The sequence below is a fragment of the Cuculus canorus genome, chromosome 2 (genome assembly GCF_017976375.1).
Source record: "Cuculus canorus isolate bCucCan1 chromosome 2, bCucCan1.pri, whole genome shotgun sequence".
NCBI lineage: Eukaryota > Metazoa > Chordata > Aves > Cuculiformes > Cuculidae > Cuculus > Cuculus canorus.
In genome coordinates this window covers 23,822,011-23,844,019 of record NC_071402.1, presented here as the reverse complement: position 1 = coordinate 23,844,019, position 22,009 = coordinate 23,822,011, and the positions used below count along the sequence as shown (strand labels likewise).

General features: G+C 35.6%; 1 protein-coding gene across 5 annotated transcripts in view; it reads left to right on the top strand.

Moving 5' to 3' along the window:
• VPS13B (vacuolar protein sorting 13 homolog B) overlaps positions 1 to 22,009 on the top strand; it is a 453,221-nt gene that overhangs the window by 201,519 nt on the left and 229,693 nt on the right. For 4 of the 5 annotated variants that reach the window (XR_008448774.1, XM_054059974.1, XM_054059977.1 and 1 more), the window contains exons 20-21: positions 2,256 to 2,365; positions 12,997 to 13,144. Coding sequence is in view for 4 of the 5 variants with exons in the window: in XM_054059974.1 (XP_053915949.1) it covers positions 2,256 to 2,365; positions 12,997 to 13,144 (258 nt within the window). In the remaining variant the exon portion in view is untranslated. The remainder of the gene's footprint in view (positions 1 to 2,255; positions 2,366 to 12,996; positions 13,145 to 22,009) is intronic. The other variant, XM_054059975.1, reaches the window with a different exon arrangement.

The following is a 22,009-nucleotide window of genomic DNA, read 5'->3' as shown; positions in this document are numbered from 1 at the left end:
TGACAACTGGAACTAAAAAACAACTGGAATAATGAACTGTTTTGCTCTCTGTTATACTTAGCTTTAGAGTTTTATGGGATTGTGCTAGTATGACTTCATTGAAGTGAAAAGATAGTTTTAGTTCGAAGCATGACCTAAGTGCATTGAACTTCTCAGTTTTAGCTACTTTTTTTGCAGTAAACAAGAAACAAAATCCGGTAACTAGCATCATGTGTTACAGTACTGCTTTTTTTTTTTTTTTTTTCTTTCTTTCTTCAGGAGGCTGTTACAAATGTGGGATTCTTTGTTGACTTTGCCTGTAGGCTGATTTTATTCCTCACTCTTTGGGAGGTCTCTGACTCCCACTTGTCATATCACATATACATTAAACCTTTCATTAAGTATTGCTGACAACAGGCGGTATCTCTTAAAGATGCAGGATTCTTTTAGTTTGGCATCTAAGTATCTTATAAAAGCTAATGATTGTGGCGTATACTTTATCAATCCTCTGTTAACTACTTTTTTCTTTTTCTGGTCTCCTGTAGATCCTACCACAAGGCACATTCACTGCTCCTATTCTTGCACGTTGCTGCTTTACTTTATGTTCAACATCGGCTTTCCCTTAAGTTGCAGATTTATTTCTAAGGTTTATTACTGACATTTAAAACCATCAGATCATATAGACTAGTCTGTCTATAGGAGTTCCTCGCAGTGTGTGTTCCAGCTCCAAGCCTGTGCTAGGCGGATGATTTATCTTTGTGTATGTCTTGACTGCCATTTCCCCATTTTACTCACCAGGCTTTGCTTGCGTTGCCCTAGGTTGGTGGGTCTAATGCCATTTGGAATTCAGCTGGTTTAAAAATGTTATGTACAGTAAACTCACGGCTTGTCTCTTTGTTTGTTTGTTTATAGTTTTGGTGATGTGTTACATGTTTGGAGGTGTACGTTTTTGTTGGGTTTTGTAAAGTACGTTGAATGTCAAGATTTCTGAATGTATTTGAATTTATTATTAAATTCAGATTGCTGCATAATTATATTGTGCACTACAGAGTAAATATCATTCAATATATGGCTTTGGGACCTATGATTCTTTGAATTATAGAACAGCTGTAATTCTCTAGAACTTGGTCCTAGGAACTGCTGGTAAGCAGTATTTGTGTTTTGAGTTTATTTCATTATAGCATTTATTTACTTGTGTAAAATTGCAAAACTTATGTGAAAAGATAACTGCCTATTACTACTTCCTACACTTTTCCATATAATCAATCAGTATTGCATTAATCAATTTGCTCTTGAATTTTACAGCTCTCTAATTAAGTTCTGCTGCAATAGATACTTTGTCAGCACTATTAAAACAAAAACTTCACTAAATTAATGCATCATTAGATTTTTTTATGCAGGTTTAATAGAAGTAGTGCTTCATAAATTGGGGTGTAGGGTGCTTGGCTTGAAGTATATGCTGATTTCTGAATCCTAAGAATAGCTCTTCTCATATTTTGAGCATTAATGTTTCCCAGGTAAGCTTTTCTTCACAAGCATAAGAAAACTATAAGTTTACTTTTAAGAAACGAAGATATAGTAACCCTATCTTGTAATTCTAGAACTTCAAAAGTGACATGTAAAGAAAATAACATATATTGTAAAACAGGATAAAATCCTAGGACCTCACAGTACCAAGACTGACAAATTTAGCAAAGTTCAAAAATTTCCCTCATTTTGCCTAACTAGTCTGCTGAAGAATATTCATGACCGCATTTACATGAAAAATGTTTGTCCTGAGCAGCTTTGGACGGAACACAAACTACACGTCTTTATTAAAAGATCCCGCTGTCCTAGACCAAGTTTTTCTTTATTGAAGCTGAGGGAAAGTCATGCATTATATTCTTTTCTTTCTGCCAAGGGTCTCATTGACTTCTTTCATGTTATTTTTGGCGGACAATCTGAGGAAAGGTGTTGTGTGTATTCAGTTACACAACTTTTTGAGAACAAGCTTTTTTCTTGGCAAAAAAAATGTAATAAGCAAAATCAAAACGCAATTCCCTACATTTTTGTCCATAACACTGGCAATGCTTGGCAGTTTTCTCACTTTTGAGAAGTTATTTGGGTTTATGTTTTAATTATTACTTTTGATTGCAGTTTAAAATAAATGTATGTGTTAAGTCCAATCCCATCAAAAGTCTGCATAAAAGATGTTTTGTACGCAAGAAAACGGAGTATTTATATGGAGATTTTTTAGCAGATAGTTCACATTTTCTTTTCTTTTTTACGATGTACAGGTGCAGTACTCTTGTCCAGCATACAAGGTTTAGCAATTAATGTTGATCCAGTCCTGTATGCTTGGCTTATCTATCAGCCTCAGAGACGAGCTAGTAGACACATTCAGCAGGTACGTAATTGTGGGAGATAAGCGGTGGGGAGAGGGGAAATTTTCTCTTCCATGTATGCCAGTAGTGTGTTCTTGTTGCACATATTTGTTTTCTGTCACCCTGCTCTTTTTAGTCTGCTGCACATACTGTTAATCTTATTTTGAATTATTTAAAATGTTAGTTTGCAATAAGAATTGTTGTTCCACAATGTTTTCATTTATAATGTTTAATTAAAAGAATAGAGAGAATGTTTTTGGTGTTCACTGTTCAGGATCCGTATTTTGCAACTAATTTTAGCTGCTAAGATGTGTCATGTGTCAAGGGGGACAATGTGGTTAATGTCATGAGTGGGTAAATCTGAAAATATATACAAGAGGCTTCAAGAAGAGAGTTTCTTGATCTGTTTGACTGTTTGCCTAACAGTATTGCAAGAGTGGAAAGTATCACTCAGCCTGCTAGGCAGAGTCTTCCAAACTGAGTGACACAAGGGTACGATGCCCAGCCTGTCAGAACTGTAGCAAGGACACAAGGGTAATTGATAATCACCCGGTTTGCTACATATGCAACAGGAAACATAACAAGCATGCAAGGGTAATTGATAATCACCCAGCGTGTCACGTTGCAAATGACTTTAAATTCAACTACGTCACAAAGGCAATAAATTTAGCCTGGCTGGTTGGAGTAGAGACTCCCCTTTTAATCCCTCTAAACCGTTATAATAAAGTGCAGAGACTTGTACAAACAAGTCAGTTTTATGAAGACTAACAGCTCATGACTTAGTAAGGTTTGTTAATAGCTGCAGAGAACGTAATGTTTATGAAAATGCTTTGAACAACCCTATTTATAATACTGTACCCGAGCTTGTACAGTTGCACGACAAGCAATGATGTATGGGGAGCAATAACAGTCAGATGCAGATAAAGATAACACATAGATAGGGTTAGAGTACAGAGAGAGATGCTAACAATTAGTTTGATATTAGTTGCTTGATGTTCAGATGTATATTTGATGTGCCTACACAAAGTGCTTACCCCAACTGAATCCAGGGAGGGAGGATGGAGGGGGATGGGATCCAGCCTGTTGGCACTGTTGTCTTTGTATTCTTGACCTAAATTCTCATACTCCATACTCTTGACCTGGAAAGAAGACAGGTTTTATCTGGTTTTAAACGTACATTTAATTGTTGTTTGGCAGACCGGTCGAATATTCAAAGCTTAAATTTGTCATAATTGGTCAGACTAATCATGTCCATTATCACCTCTTATCCAGTTGGTGATACTTGACGTAGGTCGATACGATTCCATTCTGAGGATCTTAACTGGATTTTAATAATGAGTAGTCGTCCTTATTATAAAATTTAGTTTGGCAGAAATTAAATAACAACTCTAAGTATACAAAATATAGACGAGCACAGAGCTGTTGTTGCATGCTTTTGATGTCCTCATTTTATTATGTTTGCTGCAACTTTATAATTTGTAAATGTTCCCAGTAATAATAGAGAAAACTAATGAATCAGGTCATAGTAAGAATTTCTGCTGTTTTTTATACTGTATGGTGTGATGTGTAGCTTTTTCTTTAAAAGGTGATATAGCAAAGCCGATACTGCTTATGTTTCTATTATTCAGGAATAGAATTGATGTCTTTCTCTGAACTGAACTTGAGGCAAACGTTTTAGTTTTCTTATGTGTGAAGTCTACAAAATCGTGCTGGTCAATTCAGTAAGTTGTAGTAGTCTTACTCAATAAAGAGACTGTTCGAGTGCTCAGTCACTTTCACAAGTGAAAACATATTTCTTCAAGTTCAAAGAGAACCTTCTGTGTTTCAGTGTGTGCCCATTGTTTCTGATCCTGTCATTGGGCATCACTGAGAAGAGCTTGGAAACATTCTCTTCCCCAGGCTGACCAATCCCAGGAACAGCCTCAGCCTTTCCTTGTATGGAAGATGTTGCAGTTTCGTAATCATCCTTGTGGCCCTTTGCTGGACTCTCCAGTATGTCTCTCCTGTACTGGGGAGTCCAGAACTAAACACGGCACTGAGTAGGGGTGGGGAAAGGATCACATCACTTTATTTGTTGACAATACTTTGTCTAGTGCAGCCCAGGATACCATTCACCTTCTTTGCTGCAAGGCCACTGGGCTGACTCGTGTTCAACCTGGTGTCCACCTTGACATTTTCTGCACAGCTGCTTTCCATCTGGGAAGTCCCCACCATATACCAATGCATGAAATTGTTCTTCTACAAGTGCAGGACTTTGCACTTCTCAAAGGTGAACTTTGGAATGTTCCTGTCATCTGTTTCTCCAGCTGGTTATGGTCTGTCTGGATGGCAGCACAACCCTTTGACATATCAGCCAGTCCTCCCATTAATGAACGTACTGAACAGGATTGGACCCGTTGACCCCTGGGGTACGTTGCCACTTACTCAAGTTCAACTAGACTTTGTGCCACCGGTCACCGCCTTCTGGGCCTGGCCATTCAGACAATGTTCCATCCACTTCCCTGTCTACTCATCCAGTCTGTACTTCATGAGATTCTCTGTGCAGATCTCTTGGAAGGCAGTGTCAAAAGCCTTACTCAAGTCCAGGTATACAATATTGACTGTTCTCCCTTCACCTACCAAACAAGTCATTTCATCATAAAATGTTATCAAATTGGTCAAGTATTACTTCCCCTTGGTGAAACTGTGCTAATTATTCCTAGTCACCTTCTTGTCCTTCATATGCCTGGAAGTGGTTTCCATTATTAGTCTTTCCATCACCTTCCGAAGGACTGAGGTGAAGCTGACTGACATATAGTTCTCCGAGTCTTCCTTCTTAACCTTCTTTATTTATATATGTCTATTTTGCTAAGCATTCCCATACCTGATTCTTGTCCACTGACAGTACATCTTCCTAGCTCCATCCTTTCCCCCTGCTCTCGGGAGGAGACCACGGCTGGTCTTGCTAGTAAAAGCTGAGGTGAAGAAGGCAGTCCATACTCCAGCCTTTTCCAGTGGAAAAAGAAGTTCATAAATTTCCTGACTTGATATCAGTGTGTAATCTCATAGATAATGAAATATTTCAGCTCTTTTTTAGCTCTTTTGCCCTCCTGCTCCTTTCCTTTTCTACACACAATTAAACACAGGAAGTTATTTAAGATTGCATAATGTTTATGGTGTTTAACACATTTTTCAAAAATGTTTTATGTTGATTTCATGTCTAAAGAGTTCTGAATGATGTACAAACAGAAGAAAATACATTTAGTGTCAGGAAATGAAAAAAAAAAAAAGAAAAGAGATTGGTAACTGGGACAGGAAGAGGTAAGGAAAAGGTGTTTATTATCATGAGTGTTATCACCTCATCATCAGCTGATGATCTTTCTGGATAATTACTGCAGCAAGTATTACATGCTGCTTTGTCTAGAAAAAAAGACACTATTGGTAGATCACCCTTCCTTTTTGGAGCACTGTAGTATGTGTACAGTGAGCTCCAGAAACCCTTGCCAGCTAAGGGGTTAAAAACCAAAAAAAACTAGAAGATCCAAGACAGTATGTATTAAAGTGACAGCAATTGTTGGAATAAATTTTTGTTACGTTATATTAGTTTATTTTTCAGCGATACCGAGCTGAAATAACGTGAGCCTTGGTGCAGACCAAGGGCTAAACATTAAAAATCAAAGCACTGTAACTTAAAGTTCAAAACTTATTTTCAAAATCCTCAATTTTTTATTTTTAAGCTAGAGACTACTCAGACATATTTTAATTCAGTACGTTCTGTACTTTGTGCCTCGTAAGATATTTACACCAAGTTGTTAGTTTAAAAGAAAAACCACAACAACCAGAACTTGTTACTTAATGTATATGTTTAAAAAGAGTTTATTTGTAATGCTACCCTGTTATTAACCAGTTCTGTGATAGTTCTAGTGGTTAGAGGATTGATTCTCAACTTTTTAGTACTTAATATGCAAAGAATAAATTTAAAAGTATACTTTTTGATTTTACTCTCCTTTAGTTCAAAACCCAAAGAATAGGTAAAAAACGTTCTGGAGAAAGTGATTACATGGTAAATTTTTTTGTTTTGACGTTTGATGTGTTATCCTATGAAGTAGAAATGCTGAAAAAGGTTTAAAGATGTCAATATTTCTAAATAATATTATGTTGGAAACATGGGTAAAATTTTTGAATGTAAATGCTTGCTTTTCAGCTCTATATTTTAAGTAGTAATGCATTAAGAAGAAATCTGATAAAAATGTAATTATTCTGCTTTTTATACTGTCCACATGACTGCTGAAAGGAAAATCAGTGAGGCAGATATGTTGCATTCCATTCATATGTTTCACATCAAAATCGCATATGATGGGGAAGACAGTGCCTGAAGCAGCATCCAGTTGGATGCAAGCTGACCCACCTGAGTTTGCTGGGGCGAAAAACCAATGTTGCAGCAAATGGAGGCGGTTCTGATGAAAACACAGGTGGGAGGAAAGGCTTTGCAAGGTTACACAAGCCCTTGAGGTGGCCAAGATATGAAGACACAGGAGGAGGCTGGAAGTGAAGACAGCATTTGGACTCTGGCAAAGGAGCAGCATCCTGGTGTTGCTGAGCTCAAGGAAACACTGAGCTGAGGAAAAGAGGTTAAGCCGTGTTGTGCTGAGTGGGTGGTGAGATACTCAAGAGATGTCAGAGAGCTACCCCGATATATGAACTTGAGCAGGGAGAGCAAAGCCCAGAGCACAGAGTTGCAGGCCTGAGTCATCGCTATAGAAATGGTATTTGAGTGTAGAAAAGAGTTTAAGGCCAGGTTGGATGGGGCTTTGAGCAGTTTCATCTGGTGGAAGGTGTCCCTGTCCATGGCAGAGGTGTTGGAATATGATGACCTTTGAGGTCCCTTCCAACCAAGACCATTCTCTGAGTCCGTGATATTTTACATTATATAGGTGTTAAAAATAATATCATTTTTGGTTCCCTAAATTTCTTAGACTTCTATGAAATAAGTTTTTTTTTGCCACCATTTTTTTCAGTAACTGGTAATAATCCATGAGGTTGGAGCAGCAAATTCAATTTTTAAAATACTGTAGTCTATATGGATTGTTTTTGTTAATTGAGCTATATGTACTTCTTAGTTTAGAATGTGCACTAGTTGCTTACTTGCTGCATTTTAAGAGGTCTTTAACTGAGCATATCTATAATATATTCTTGAAGCTTTTGTTTCTTTTGTCTGAAAACCCAGTTGAAAAGATATGCTCTTTAATGCTTTATGAAAGGTTAATTTGGACAGAATTTGGGGGAGTGGCTTCTTGCATGTATGCTGTTTACTGCTTGTTAACATTGCCTCCTTGTTAAAAAGCAAAACAAAATTACATTTAGAGGCCTGGTTTCCAGTAATTTAATATTTTATTTTGACTATTTTTTGAAATTTTTTTTCCAAATGTGGCTTGCTCTAATTTGTAAACCAGTAGTGTTTTTCATGTATTTACTCTCTTTATAAAAGCCCATACTTAGCTTTGCACAGATAAATATTTAAAGAGCTTGTTTTCCTTGGCAAAAAAGCCTTAGCTATACTTTGATATGAGACAGTCAGCTATGTGATACTTTTTGCAGTGATTTTAGGAAAGATTGCATGTGATCTCTTTTCCTCAAATGTGCAGTATTGTAGATCCTTCATAGCTTGCCAATACTTTCATTATTTGACTCATTTTTATGAGGTAAAAGGACCAATTTTGGTGAAGACTAAACTGTGTGCACCTAGGCATAGACATGGATTCATATTTCTGTCATTTTCTTTGCCTGTTCTGTACAGATGTTTGTTACTACCTAATTTAACGAGTGTTTCGGTAGTGGCGTAGAAATAAACCCGGCAGTGCAGGGTGAAAATCCTTAGTCATATACAGGAACAACTAAGGAAAAGACATCGCACTTCTTCCAGATTCATCATGTTTTAAGTCACTGGAATCTAATACACCCAGATGATTCCAGAATCTGAATTTATCCCCTTTTTTATGAACACCCACACCATAGGAGGTTGTGTATCTCAGTTCAAAACCAAAACTTTTTCATCAGCCAGATAGGTAAGTTACAGAAATGGTTGTTATCAATTCCATTTAATCCATTTTTATTTCATTCCTTCAACTATTTTCTCTTCGCATTTTTTTTTTTTTTTATTCTCTACCATTACCTTGAATGTTACTGTGCTATAAAATCCTTTCATCTTTATGGAAAGTTTATGAGCTGAGGATATTAGCAACGCTTGATGGTACGCTTTGGGCAATTCTTCATTCAGAGGCCTGCACTCTCTTGAATATTTGCCTAAGAAGAAATAATTTTATTATCATGACTTGGTCGTCAGACTCATGTAGAACAAGTAGTTCCTTTAATTTGGTCTGTCTTAGGATGACTTTTGGATTATTGCAGATTTTTGTCTTTAAGAGCTGAACACTTCCGATAATGAATGACCCAGTGTAAGGGGAAGTTTCGGTATCCAAGTTTAAGATTTTTCCATGTAGTAGTAAAGTTGGATGTTGCAGGTAGAGCTGTGTTTCCCTTAAGTTCTAGTTTTTCTCTTCTACCTCGATAAAAAGCAGAGAAGTCTTGGATATAACAGGCATGTTTCTGTGGTAGACTTGATTATCATCTTGGTTTACAAAGATTTCTCGAATTATTTGACAGGTTTTGATTTCTGATCTTGCTTGCCGGCCAAAAGCACTGTGTTTATCCCTATCAGGATCTGTCACTTCTTATCCCAGGGAACCCAGTTAAGGATATAGTAATAAAATTACTGCTTACTTAAGGAACTAAGGTTACAAGGGAACCTTGTATCTTCTACTTTCAGAGGTCCGTTGAAACTGCTGATAGAAAGTTTTCATCAGCTGGTGAAAGTTTGGGGGGTTTTGTCTGACATCAGTTCACCTCTCAAACCTGGAAAGAGTACAGCTAATCAGCGATTGGTCTTTTATCCCAGCAGAGCACTTTTCTGAGTGTACCTGAAATTCCTACCCGAAACAGTCACAGAATTAATTTGAATTAGCAAGTTTATTTGCCAGGAAAGAAGGTGCTTTTGTTGGCCCCAAGAATTAGGCATGCCTAATCCTTTTAATTTGGAAATAAATTATTTTTCATTAGTTTAATTTGATTAAATAATTTAATTGGGAACTAAGCCTAATGCCTGGTTTTGTTTGAGTCCTCTCAAGCAATTTAGGTGTGTGCTTACATTTTTAATCTCGGAATCAAAACAGTGAAACGCAACTCTATAGTCAAGCAGCTATTGTGATTTTATACTATTAGAATTTCTTGCAAGCTGGGTAAGGTAGATCATCCTTGCTGTCGCAGCTCATTCTGGCACATTCTTGGACAGTCTTGCAGCTTGGGTAAATATTCCTCTTTGAGGGAGATAGTGATTGCATGACAATGATCTCAGATGTTCACAAAACACCATGTCTTGAGTAGAACTGCCATCTGTACCCATTCCAACAATTTCACTAATTTTTCTTCCTGCTTGCTGGTTTCAAGCTACTGCACATGTACACATGTAGGTATCCCTCAAATGAAAGTTACTCGTCTGCTCAGTTGATCAAACTTTCTTTACAAGTGTTTCTAATGTGCCCAGATTGATCTGCATCCTCGGCCTCACACTCATAGGAAGTTATAATTTAGAAATAAAATATTTAATTGCCAAAAATATCAAGTAAAATAAAATGCTAATTTATTCTACCTGGGGCAAATTTCCACTAGCCCTCTTTACAGGATATTTTGGCTTCAGTCAGTTGGCATATCTCCACATGAATCAGGAAGTACTTGGGGCTTCGTATTTTTGGCAGGTTGGTTTCTAGTTATTATTGTTCTGTGCCTTTCTGTCATCTTAGATATAATTTCCAAAGTCATGTTGACTGTGCAGTGTGAATTAAGATGAAGATATATGTATCACTATATGTACATATGTGTCTATATGTATCACTCTATTTGCATGCATAGATAACATATATGTATGTTTGTTTTGTACCCATACTTAACGTGGTCTGTAATGTGTTAAATTATTTGTGTCAATAAAATTTAAATTTGGAAAAGGATAGCATTCATGTAGTGTTTTATCTACCGCTTACAATGTTGTTTGTAATAATTATACTGGAAAAATATTAAATTTTCTTACTCTGATTATCATGAATTATTAATTCAGTGTATAATAGTCACTAAACATTATTGCATTTATAAAACCACAATCAGTATTCTAGAACTGAATCTGATTTTGACTTTGTCAACACAACTTTGTATAAATGTTGCTGTAGTTCCTTAATGTTATTACATGTTCTTTATCTTCTTTATAAAGCACTACAAATCAGTAACCATAAAGCTTACATCCCAAATAGGTGTGTTAAACTTTACTACATAGTAGTTTATAGATAGCTTTTTGGATTCTTGTGATGAAATGCTTATGATAACACTTGCCTGCAATATCTCTTTTCCCATCAAATTCATCTTCTCGTGCAGCTGTGGGGCTCTTGTCATCTGCTATTTCCCAAGCCACAATTTCCTCATCATTTTGTGGCTAAAACCCAAATCTTGATGATCCTTTTCCATCTAGTTCAACGTTGATCTTTCATCTTCTGCATTTTTTTAACTAGAAATCTTTTGCCAAAAACCTGACAAGATTGTGCTGGGCGTCATCAACAGCAACATCAGGCATGATTTCAGTGAGCAAAGATGAAACAGCTGTTTCATTGTCCAGATCAGCACTCAAGCACTCATAATTTCTTCCAGCTTTGTCTGGCTGTGATAGCCTTGATGTTTTTCACTATATGACTAGTAGTGTAACTTATTATTATTGTATTTTGCTGATCCTTTTCTTCAGTGGTTCAGAAAAAGATACCGCTTCTTCAAACAGTATTTCCATGCTTTTGTCAGTTGTGCTTTCTTGTATTGTTTGTATTCATTCTTCATAAACTCTTGCTTTGCTTTGGCAAGTCAAAGTTCTTGCAATGTCGTGTTCAGAATTGCCAAGACATTGCTCAGCAGTTGCTGTCATGGGAAAGCTGCAGATGGCTTTGTCTTATGGAAGGTTGTATCAGATAAACTGCAAAATTTTGAAAGTAGGTCGCATAATGTGTCAGATGGAACTTTACAAAACTTCAGAATCTATGTATGCATGTGGGAAGTATTTCTGTGGTGTAAAATTGTCTTTTCAAAGCTGATAGGTTTTTTTTGTTGTTGTTATGGCTAGAGGACACTAAAGCAACATGTTACGGTATTCCAGAATGCCTTTAGAGACAAAGTTGATGACTACTTTCAGAAGGGGGAAAAGAGATGAGAGATCTGTTTGTCATTGACATTAATATTTTCCTATTAACTTTGCATACCACTGTATATGCAACTTGATTGTTTTCACTGGAGTGGGATTAAATAGTTAATTGTCTCTCTTATTTCAATTTACTTTTATAGTGGAAAATGTTGAAGGCGTTTGGAAGTCGTTCTTCAATTAAATGATTTTTTTCTGTTTGTTTTGGGGTTTTGTATGTGTGCACGTGTTGCACACTATTTGATTCAGTGATCTGTTTTCTATTGGAGAAAATTTACAAGCACATTGCCCGCCTCACACGAATTTGTTTCCCACAGAGATTCCTAATGCAACGTGTGAGGTTTCTCATTACCCAACTATATGGATCACATTTTTGCTCCAATACCAACAAAATTAAATTATACAAAAATAGATTAAGATGCATGTAATCCTAATGTCTGATCTTTAGAGAAAAACTTTTTTCATCTTTAAATGATAACCCTCTGCAAAATCAACAGTAGACATCATCTGCTTTTGTTGACTGGGATGCATCTACAATTTACATAGTAGCTAATGCTGTAGCAAAATGATAACAGCCAACTGTAAAACAAAATTGAGGATCCAGGGTTTTTTTAATGATTTTGTCTTCTAGCTCATGTTAGTGAAAAAGGTAACAACGAAGTCAAGAGGCTGTACTCACTTGTGGCCCTCCTGTTCCAGAACCTGTGTGGATTAATATACCTCACTCTTTTCTGATCTTTAAAACGAGGATAAAGTCTTTCAAACTAGATTTCAGTGCCTTCAGTTTTGTTTAATAGTGTCATATTTTGAGCAGTTTGTCATTTATTGATATGCTTGAAAGACAAAACAATTCAATATCAGCAGTGGTCAGGATTAATTTTATATTTAAAATATAAATTAAATTTTATGTTTAAAATGTGAGGAATGTTATAATAATATATAAATAATAATGCATCTTTTCTTTCAAAGTTTAGTGAAAGTTGATGAATTCCTTTGCAAAACTTTAAGATCTTCATGTCTGGCTAAGATTTTCCAGTTTCTGTTAAACATTTAGATAATTATTTTGCTTTGATGGTCATCCAGGTTTATTCATGTGCATTTTGATTGACTAATAAGCATGATATTTGAAGTTCAAAAAGTCTGTTTCATTATCTGCATTATTGTAGAGCTTTTCTTCCAACCAGAAGGACTAAAATAAAGAATTACAAGTGCAAGTTTGAATGTAGTGTTTCATATATTTTTAAAAAATACACGCAGTTCAATCGGTGTTTTAAGTTGCCTTTTATACATTTCAAAATAAGTAGTTGCAAGACATGCTTCCTATGACGATGTCATAATTCATTATTAATATGGTTTGGTTCTGAGTGGTTCACAAGGCACTTCTTTTTCTAGCAGTCTGTAGGAACTCTTCCACTTGGAGTGTCCGTAACTCGAAAAAAAGAGGATGAAGTATCAGTTGGAAGTGCACCTTTGGCAAGGCAGCAGTCAAATCAAGCCTCTGAGTATGCCAGCAGTCCTGTCAAAACAAAAACAGTTACAGGTATGATCACTTAATTGAAAGTAGTCATTCTGCCTTTGCAGCCTCCCTTGCTATAGTGTCCACAATTGAACGGCATCAGCTGTGCAAATACTGTAGAAGAACTTTCTGGTTTAAAGGAACCAAATGGTTTTTCTCTCAGAAAGTTACAACTTTTTAAATTAAAAATAATCAAACTTGCAATTTTAAAATAGAGGTTTAATTTTCCTCTCATTTTGTTTTAGATACTGTCTTTGGGGTCTGATATTTTCATGTAACACATCATCTAAAATGAGATAAAGGATATGTGCTTTCAACAGAATATTCACTGTTTCCAGTATATTTAATAATTTACTCCATAATTTTATCAAACTTCATACACTATGAGTGTCTCTTTGATTTCCGTCTGTTCATATTTCATACATACAGTGTTTAAGCAAGTCAAGATTTGTGTATAAACAGTTAAAATTCACTCTTTTAAACATCAGTCTCCCATAGAAAATGCATTTGTTGGCACTTCTCTTTCTGGAGTTAAAGAAATTATTAAGCTGAGGAATGTTTTCTGGCCCTTTAACAGTGCTAAAGTTAAGCTTTGGTATCACTAATGGAGATGATATGGCTTTCTGGGATTGTCTGGGCTATTTATTCATCTAGTGCTGTCTGCAAGTAGTAAAGTAGGAGATGATCCAAAAAAAGTGACTATCCAGCTGAGACTTTTTTGTAATTCTTCTGAAAGACACTGAACAAATTCTCTTTTCCTTTGCATTGATGTTTATTTCCAGATAATCATTAATTATTTCAAGATGTTAACTGCTGAAACTCAGATTACAGTCCTGTCCATTAGTGGTAGGGTTAACTGTTATTTTGAGATTAGTAAGGACTAAAACCAGAAAATCTGTTTTGTGATTATGACATGGACTGCCATGTTATCATTGCTAGTAAAAAATATTATAGATTAATTTCAAAGACTTCTTTCTATTTACTTTATGAATAGCCTTTATTTTTACCATTTATCCTTTTTTTTTACCATTCATTTATTAATTTCCTTTACTTTTCCCTATAATAAAATGACGGTACTTAGTGTATCCTTTTAATTTTATTTATTATCTGTTCTGCTCTATCAGTATCATAAATGACATGATTTTTTTCATCTTGAGGTTAATTCTACCTGTGCATGTCAGCAAAGCACAAAGTTGTGGTTCATGAGACAAACTTTTATAGGTTTGAGTATATGACATTCAAAACCTGCTGTTTGCATGAACAAATGCTAGATTAGTTTCTGATAATTACCAATTTGTAAAACTACGCATGTAGTTTGTGGCAGTAGGTTTGATTAGGTGTCTGGTACCTGCTGAGCTTGGCAGTCAGTTTTGATCTTCAGCCTTTGTTATCCTTTACCTTGAGTGCTATCTTTTCTGCAGTAATGATCACACCAGAATAACCCACTAAAAGAAAATGCTATTGTTTACACTCTAGAGATGTCATGAATGTCAGTTTTGCTTTTGGTTTGGGTTTTGTGTGAGTGCAGAAACAATAAAACAAAATGATAAATTGTAGTGTCCTAAGAGCAAAAGAAGAATTTCTGTGCATCTCAACTTCTTCCTCTTTTTAATTTCAAGTCAATATCAAAATGTGTTTTGCATTACTTACTACAACACACATTGCTGAAAAATGAGAGATTCATTTTTAGGTTTCATTTCTGTTAGCTACCATTTACTTTACCCATACAATTTATGAAATAGGTTTAGCTTAAATGCTTGGGTTTTGTGATTAAGCAGATATCTGACTTCTCTATAAAACAATTCTGTGGCATAGAGTTTGTTACTAATAAACGAAAGCTAATTCTCTAAAGAGATAACATAAGCTTTTTTTGAATCAGAAGCAGTATTTTGAAGAAGAGATTACTAGATTTAGTTTCATTAATCCTCAACTGTTAAAAATTCGTTGACAAAAACCAATTTTTTTTTAAGCGAGGTCTTGACACTGCTGGTTTGGAGGCTTGCCTGTGTTTTACATTATCTACCTGTTTGTTATACTCTGGAGGTAAAATATCAAGTGTAATATACTATTAGTATTTGAGATTTATGTGCAAAAATGGCTAATAAAAATGTAAAATGAATGCCAAAAGCAAAAGCCTTGTATACTAGTGAAATTATTTAAAAGAATGCTACCTGTCTGCCTCACTAGATCACACGAGTTTCGCTTAACTAAAGGGAAGAGAGTCATGTCACAATGCAGTGCCATGCAGGCTTGTTCTCTGTACAGTCTCCTAAAACTTCATGTGGTGTTAGCTTTTCCTGCAGAATTCATCATGTGCCCTGTTTGACAGAATTACCTTTGCAGTGCAAATTCATGCGACAGTAAAAACTAACACATACCTCATATCATTAAAAAAGTCTCTGCTGTTACAGTGGTTAGAAAAGGTTGCATGAATGCAAGTGTGAAAAGTGAGACCTCATTCTCTAAGTTTCAGTGGATCCATTCTTTCCCAATTAGTTTCTTTACAGGTATATAATGTGCTGGAATATAGTGAATGAGTAACTAGTTAACTGAAAACAGAGTGCCTGTGATTCTTCTCCTTTTTCATTTTTCTGGGTCCCTCACTCCGACAATTTTTTGGTTCATTTCCTTTCTTTTACTTTCACCTACTTCCTGTCTGTGTTTTATTTCATTATCCGTCTTACCTTTTAAAACCAGGAATACTGCAGTGATTATAGGTCTAGGACCTATAATGCTACCTGTGCTAGAAAAGCGTTCTAGGTAAAATGGGCAACAGTCCTTCTAAGTCTTGTCTTTCTTAATCATCAGGGCTCTAGCTACAGATGCCTCCATTGATAGCAAGCGTATATGCATGGTCTTTCAGATGGAAGGAGATTGTATCTTAAAATCATGCCGTTCAGGTGGTGATTCTTATTTACCCTGTTCAAGTCCAGCATGATCCCGGCAGTCGCTGCCTTGAGAACTGCTAGAAAACAACCCTGTGTATTGAATGAAAGCAGTTTGTAATCACAGCTGTAAAATGATTTAAAACACTGATCTTGAGTTCACTTTATTAGTTAATGGCTGCTGACACCTTGCCAAAAATGAAGCATGGGAAAAGAGAAAAACTAGTATTTATATGGTAGCTGTGGAAAAAGTTTTCTGTTCTTAAGTCTCGAATTGTAGTTATTTATAAATCTTCTTAACCACAGAGGCTTCAAAACCAAAGTGAGATAATAGAATACATGGCTTAAATTTTATACAAAGTGGCTATGAACAAGCAAAGTGTTAAAGAATTCTAAAGAAGTGTTTAGCTCAATTCCTCCATCTGCCCATTCCTCCCATTCATAGCAATTCAGCAGTTCTCCATGGTTCTTTGAAAAGTGATTTGCAGAGCCATAGCCAAGCAGAGAAGTATAGCTCTTATGTCTGGACAGCAGCAGAATGATTGCTATATGTGTGTGTGCGTGTATATGTGGCATACCCGTACAGGAAGATAGTATGGGCTACAGTACAGAATAATAATTAAAACCTAAGTGTGTTTTCACACATTCAAGATAGGTGCTCATTCATGACTAAAGTAACTTGTATATTTAATTCATATTAAGTTATGAAATGATTATAATGTTTTTCATGTTGTTTAAAAAGTGTAACATTTTCCATGCTTAAAGACTAAATTGGGGGTGTTTGGTTTTTTTTACTGCCACCTAGTGAGGAGTTTTTGTAGCCTTTACACGGAAATTTAATTTCACCAACATCTACCCTGACGTTCGGTATTTAGCCGTGCTTGGATATAGCCACGATATCCCAGACACAAATCTGATACTGTTTTATGGGATATAATCCAGATACTATGGCATCTAATTTTTCGGTAACAGCAGGAAAGTAACATCTCACATGCTCTTCAGTATGAGGAATGCTTTTAATGAAAGAAGCTACCTTACAGAGGCTGAAAAGGCTATTAATATTTTTTTCTCACTCAGAATCCTGAAAGTTGACATTTTGTATAGCCACAGGATGGGTAGGTAAGTGGAATTTGATGTATGATCTAAGAAGTCATGAACATTTCAGTTGGAGTAGGCCCCATAGCGTCTTAGAAAAGGACCTGAAAACTAAATGCTCTCTCCCATAACTGAAAGTACACTTGCCACGCAATATTTTGCTCATGCCTGTTATGCAACAGACAGGTATTTAGTCACGATAGAGGGAGTGGCTGCATTTCAGCGATGTTATGAGAGGACATCAGAGCATATGCCAGCAGGCAAATGGTTTTCTTCACTAAGTCTAGTGCCTGTGACCAGATTTTTTTCCATTTTATTGTCTAGTGGACAGATTGTATGGTCATTTGCAAAAGAGAATTAAAAAATGGTGTGTTTCAGACAGCTTTTTTCCATAGACCAGGTTGATCAGGTCCACAGATCAGGGAGTGCACTGGTCATTTAATTCCACTAAAATTACAATATTATCATGACATATCCGTCCCAATTGTAATCCCCCCGTTCCCAAAAATGAGAAGAGAATCCAGCATTGTTTGATTCTGCAGGAAGTGTTCATGTGGTGTGTAAGGATACGTACATATGGAGAGAAATATAGGACATAAAATCATTTTAGTTTGAAAAATCTCTTGGTTTTCTGAAACATTGCTATTTTGTTCTGTAGCACTATTGTTCTTACAGAGAAATAATTGAAGAGTTTTAAAGTTTTAAGTTCTAAGTTACACCTAGTCTACTATTTGTTTGTATTTCAAGAAGGTGGAGGATGGTATCGTTACAAGAAATTTCAAAGTGCTGTGCCAAATGGCCTTCCTATTCTCTGTCCTGCATAAGTTGTCTGATTTCTAGTAGAGACAGAGCTCTTGTTGCCGATTTTTACCCTTTTTTTAACCTGCTTACTTATTTTCCCAGAACTTGTAGAAACCTACTATCTTTGAGATATTTATTTTGTCAAATTTCATTTATATTCATGAGCAAATGCAAAAGGAATTGGAGGGCAAGCACGCATATGCATAGGGTATAGGATTGCATAAGTTTTCTCTCTGCGTTGTCCAGGCAAGGAAAGACCTTTCCTTTCAATCACTTCCTAACATTTGATATTATGATGGAGGCATAATGACACACTTATAAGTCAGTTGTTAGATAATACTATAATTAGAACTTCTTGGCTGTTATGGGGTAGTGTTAGTAATCCCATTCTGAAATCTTTGATCAAGTAATTCTTAAAATTCCTTCCAAGTATATACAAGAGATATTTCTGAACCACTATTGGGTACTTCTCCATAAAAGTGGAGACAAGAGGAAGCTTTGAATGTAGACATACCTCTATTTTATTTGGACCAACTGATTCTGTATTAGTGCTTTTATTTGAGGTTTCATCTTACAAAGCTTTCTGTTGAATACAGTGTGGCAGAACACGACCTGTTCTTAGCAGAACTGGTTGTGGTTACAGATTTTTTTTTTTTTAATCTAAAGTACAGCTAGAATGCTGAACAAGATTCCTGCTAAAATGAGCTGTTGGAATGCAAAAACTGGCAAATGTGAGAGAAGTCTGACTGGTGAGAAATCAATGAGTTCTCTGAAGTATTTGTATTAGTAGGTCACTATTTCTGCTCAATGAACTGAATGATTATCGTTTATTCATGCCTGCTATGAAATGTATGACTGGTGATTTACTTGGAAAGATTAATGAAATTAAATAGATGCTAAGTAAAATATAGGAATTTAGATCTGACACATTTACCTAGGGTGCCTGAAGGTACTAGGATTTTAATGCTTTTGTAAATGGTGATTAGTTCTTGGAAGGATTTTTTAAAAGTAAAGTCTCCAGGCACCGATGATTTATAGTAACTTTTAAATGGCTGGACAGTCACATACCTGTATTGAAAATTACTTATTGTGAGTTTTCAAAGGCAGAAAATTAGGCAAAACTCTTCCTGCATTTACCAGAAAAATTCTTGCAAGTCCAAAGACTGAAATTCTTACTTCATAGTATAAAATTTATTTGAAATGGTAAGCAATATTAAGTTAAATTCAAGCATGGAGTTAGATATGAACACGCATATAAAACATTTTGTAATTACTGATATATTAGCTCGCTTTTGCCTGTGAAAGACTGTTATTGATTTGTACAGAAGTGTCAGTCTTTTTTTATTTTTGTTCACATAACTATTTATTTTTTGCCAAAAATAGTGCGGCAGTCGTTAAAAATTTGGTGGGAGAAAATGCTGACCATAGCCATTCCTTAGCCAACCCCCACTTTCACACAGAAAGCTACTTTTTGTTTGCACAACAACGTTAGTATCACATTTGTTATTGCTTGCTGACATATTTTTACTCTAGAAAAAGGCATATTAGGTAAAAAGTCAAAAGTCTCTATATGTTAACAGTTTCTCTGCTGCTAACTTATTGAATGACCGTTCTGGTTTAGTCGCACCTCTCTGCTTGTTTTCCTGGCTATAAAGGACTTGCTCTGGCTACTTGTCAGTCACTGTGTGTCTTAGTTGTCATTGTAATTGAGAAAAAATAGTGTTTTATGTGTACCGTTGTTAAAGTAGAATGCAAAAATGTCAAAGCCCAGTAAAGGAGTTAAGATGAAGACTGTTCAGTGATGTAGGCATACATATTGCGTACTTTTATAAGCTTAAAAGGATGTTATTTTAGTTAAAAATCCTTGAAAGGATGTTATTTTAGTTAAAAATCCTTGAAAGGATGTTATTTTAGTTAAGTACTGCTTTTGTTCTTAAGCATCCTGATTAATAATGTAACTGTTTCTAAATACAGATCATCATAATATAACCTTAAAAACCAAAAATACTGGTAAATACAGCTTTGACCTTCACCTAATGGTTTTGATGAGTCTGCTACTTAGATTAACTCTTTATTTTTAAATTGAATTGTGAGAAAAAACAGTATGTTTAAATAGTAAGTATTTTTATCAAGATATTCCTGTGTGGTTTTGCAATTTCTTGTATATGTGTAATATTTTAATATTAAATCATAGAGCAAAATTATTATATGGAAATCCATTTTAATGAGAACAGAATTTGTTCCTCGGCCATCATATGTATATGCAGAAAAATGTGAATAATTTTTAATGCCTTCATATATCTCTCTAGGTAAATATGTGTTTAGTTCTGTTCTGTTGCAAATACAAAAATATGTAGACTTATGAGGAAAATAGAAACATGAACCTAAGGACAAACAAGCTTTTACTTAACAAGTTTCTGTGGATTTTTACTTTTGCAAAATGTACGTAGAAACCAAAACCTGCTGGTTTACAGAAGAGACCAAGTGAGTTTTAAGTAGGTGGTGGAGGAGTTTTTTTTGCAGGGAGAGAGAGTTCAGATTTTGTTTTACATATGAAGAAACCAATTAATCTTCCAGAAAGAAAAAAAATCTGTAGGCTATTTAGATTTTTTCAAAGTTGTTTGAAGTCTGAATTTTCTCCTCCACTGCATTTTAATCTGGCTTTAATCCCTTAGACCCCTTGATCAGTTCTTTAAGGGCTTGCATTTATGGCAAACACTTGATATTTTTGGTTTTATTTCTGATAAAAAAGCTATATCTAAGGCATGAAAATGTGAATAGAAGTTAAGAAATTACAGTGAGTTCTTTGACACTATGGAGACTACTTCTAATTCTAGCAGAAGAAAAACCTTTCCAGAAAGAGCCATGTAATAACAGTATATTTTCTTGATTTCTTTCTTCCTTTAAATACTACTGTTGTTCATGTGTTTTGCTGTCATAGCCTCTTAGTAACTATGATTAGTTTACAATAGCGTTTTTCTCATCTTAACTCAGTTCTGATGTTTGAGAAGCTGTATGACAGGTGATACGATGTGGTAAGGAAAGGTTGCCCAGCTTGTTCAGGTCGTATGACAGATGCATTTTTGAGTATGGTCATATGATGGAATGGTGAAGAGACAGTGGATATCACATTGTTTAGCAAGTTCCCTACAAAAGAAGAGGAAAAGGGACAGTGAATGGGAATGAATTTATCTCTCTGACAATGTTAGGCAATAAAAAGTAGTGACATATTTGCCACTTGCAGAAGAACATACAGTAGCCAGGCACTGGAAAAAAAGTCCCACTGAATCCCAGAACTGAGTGGTTGGCCACATACACCTTATGAATATGCTATTGGTATTGATTTTTACCTGCCTTTAGTTCAATTGCTAGCTGTAAGGAGGTTGGAGGAACTGCAAGCATGAGGCCTGTGGTGAGTATAGACCATCAGTAGTCCTCAATCCAGTAGTGGGAGCTCAGAGGATATGTTCATTTGCCCCAAATCTTTGTACTTCAATAGTTTTATTTTCCCTTTCTTATTCCTTAGGTTAGTGAAGATTAACAACACAATATGGCACCGTTTTCCCCAAAGGTCCTTTTATTTTTAAAACTTGTAAGTCTTTTTACAGAAGACTTTGAAAGCAACCAGTTTTCAGTAAACAAAAAAAAAAAGAAACCACGAAGAAGGAGACATATGTCTACTTAAGAAAGATGCCTCTATCTAAAATGCTTAGTGTTATCTATAAAGAGAGTACATTTATGATGAATTTTGCAGGATTGTGACTTGGAACTCCCTCTATACTCTAACCATAAACTGTGGAATGAATTATGAAAACTGCTGCTTCTGGTAGCTCAATCCTGATTTATATGATCAATCCTTTTTGAAAAGTCTGTTCATTACCACTGTGTGTTCTGAAACTGGTGAGTGTGGCAGCCTCTGAGTTATTGATAGTTGATTGAAATATTTGGTGCATGTTTTTAGAAAAATACAAATTCAGCATGGGACAAGAAGATAAAAGTAGGAATGTTTTATGTTCCTGTACACTGATTTTCTCAAGAATTCAACTTGTACAACCTGAAGCAGCACCTCACCCCCATTTTTTCTCATCAGTTTGTGTTTCATACAAAT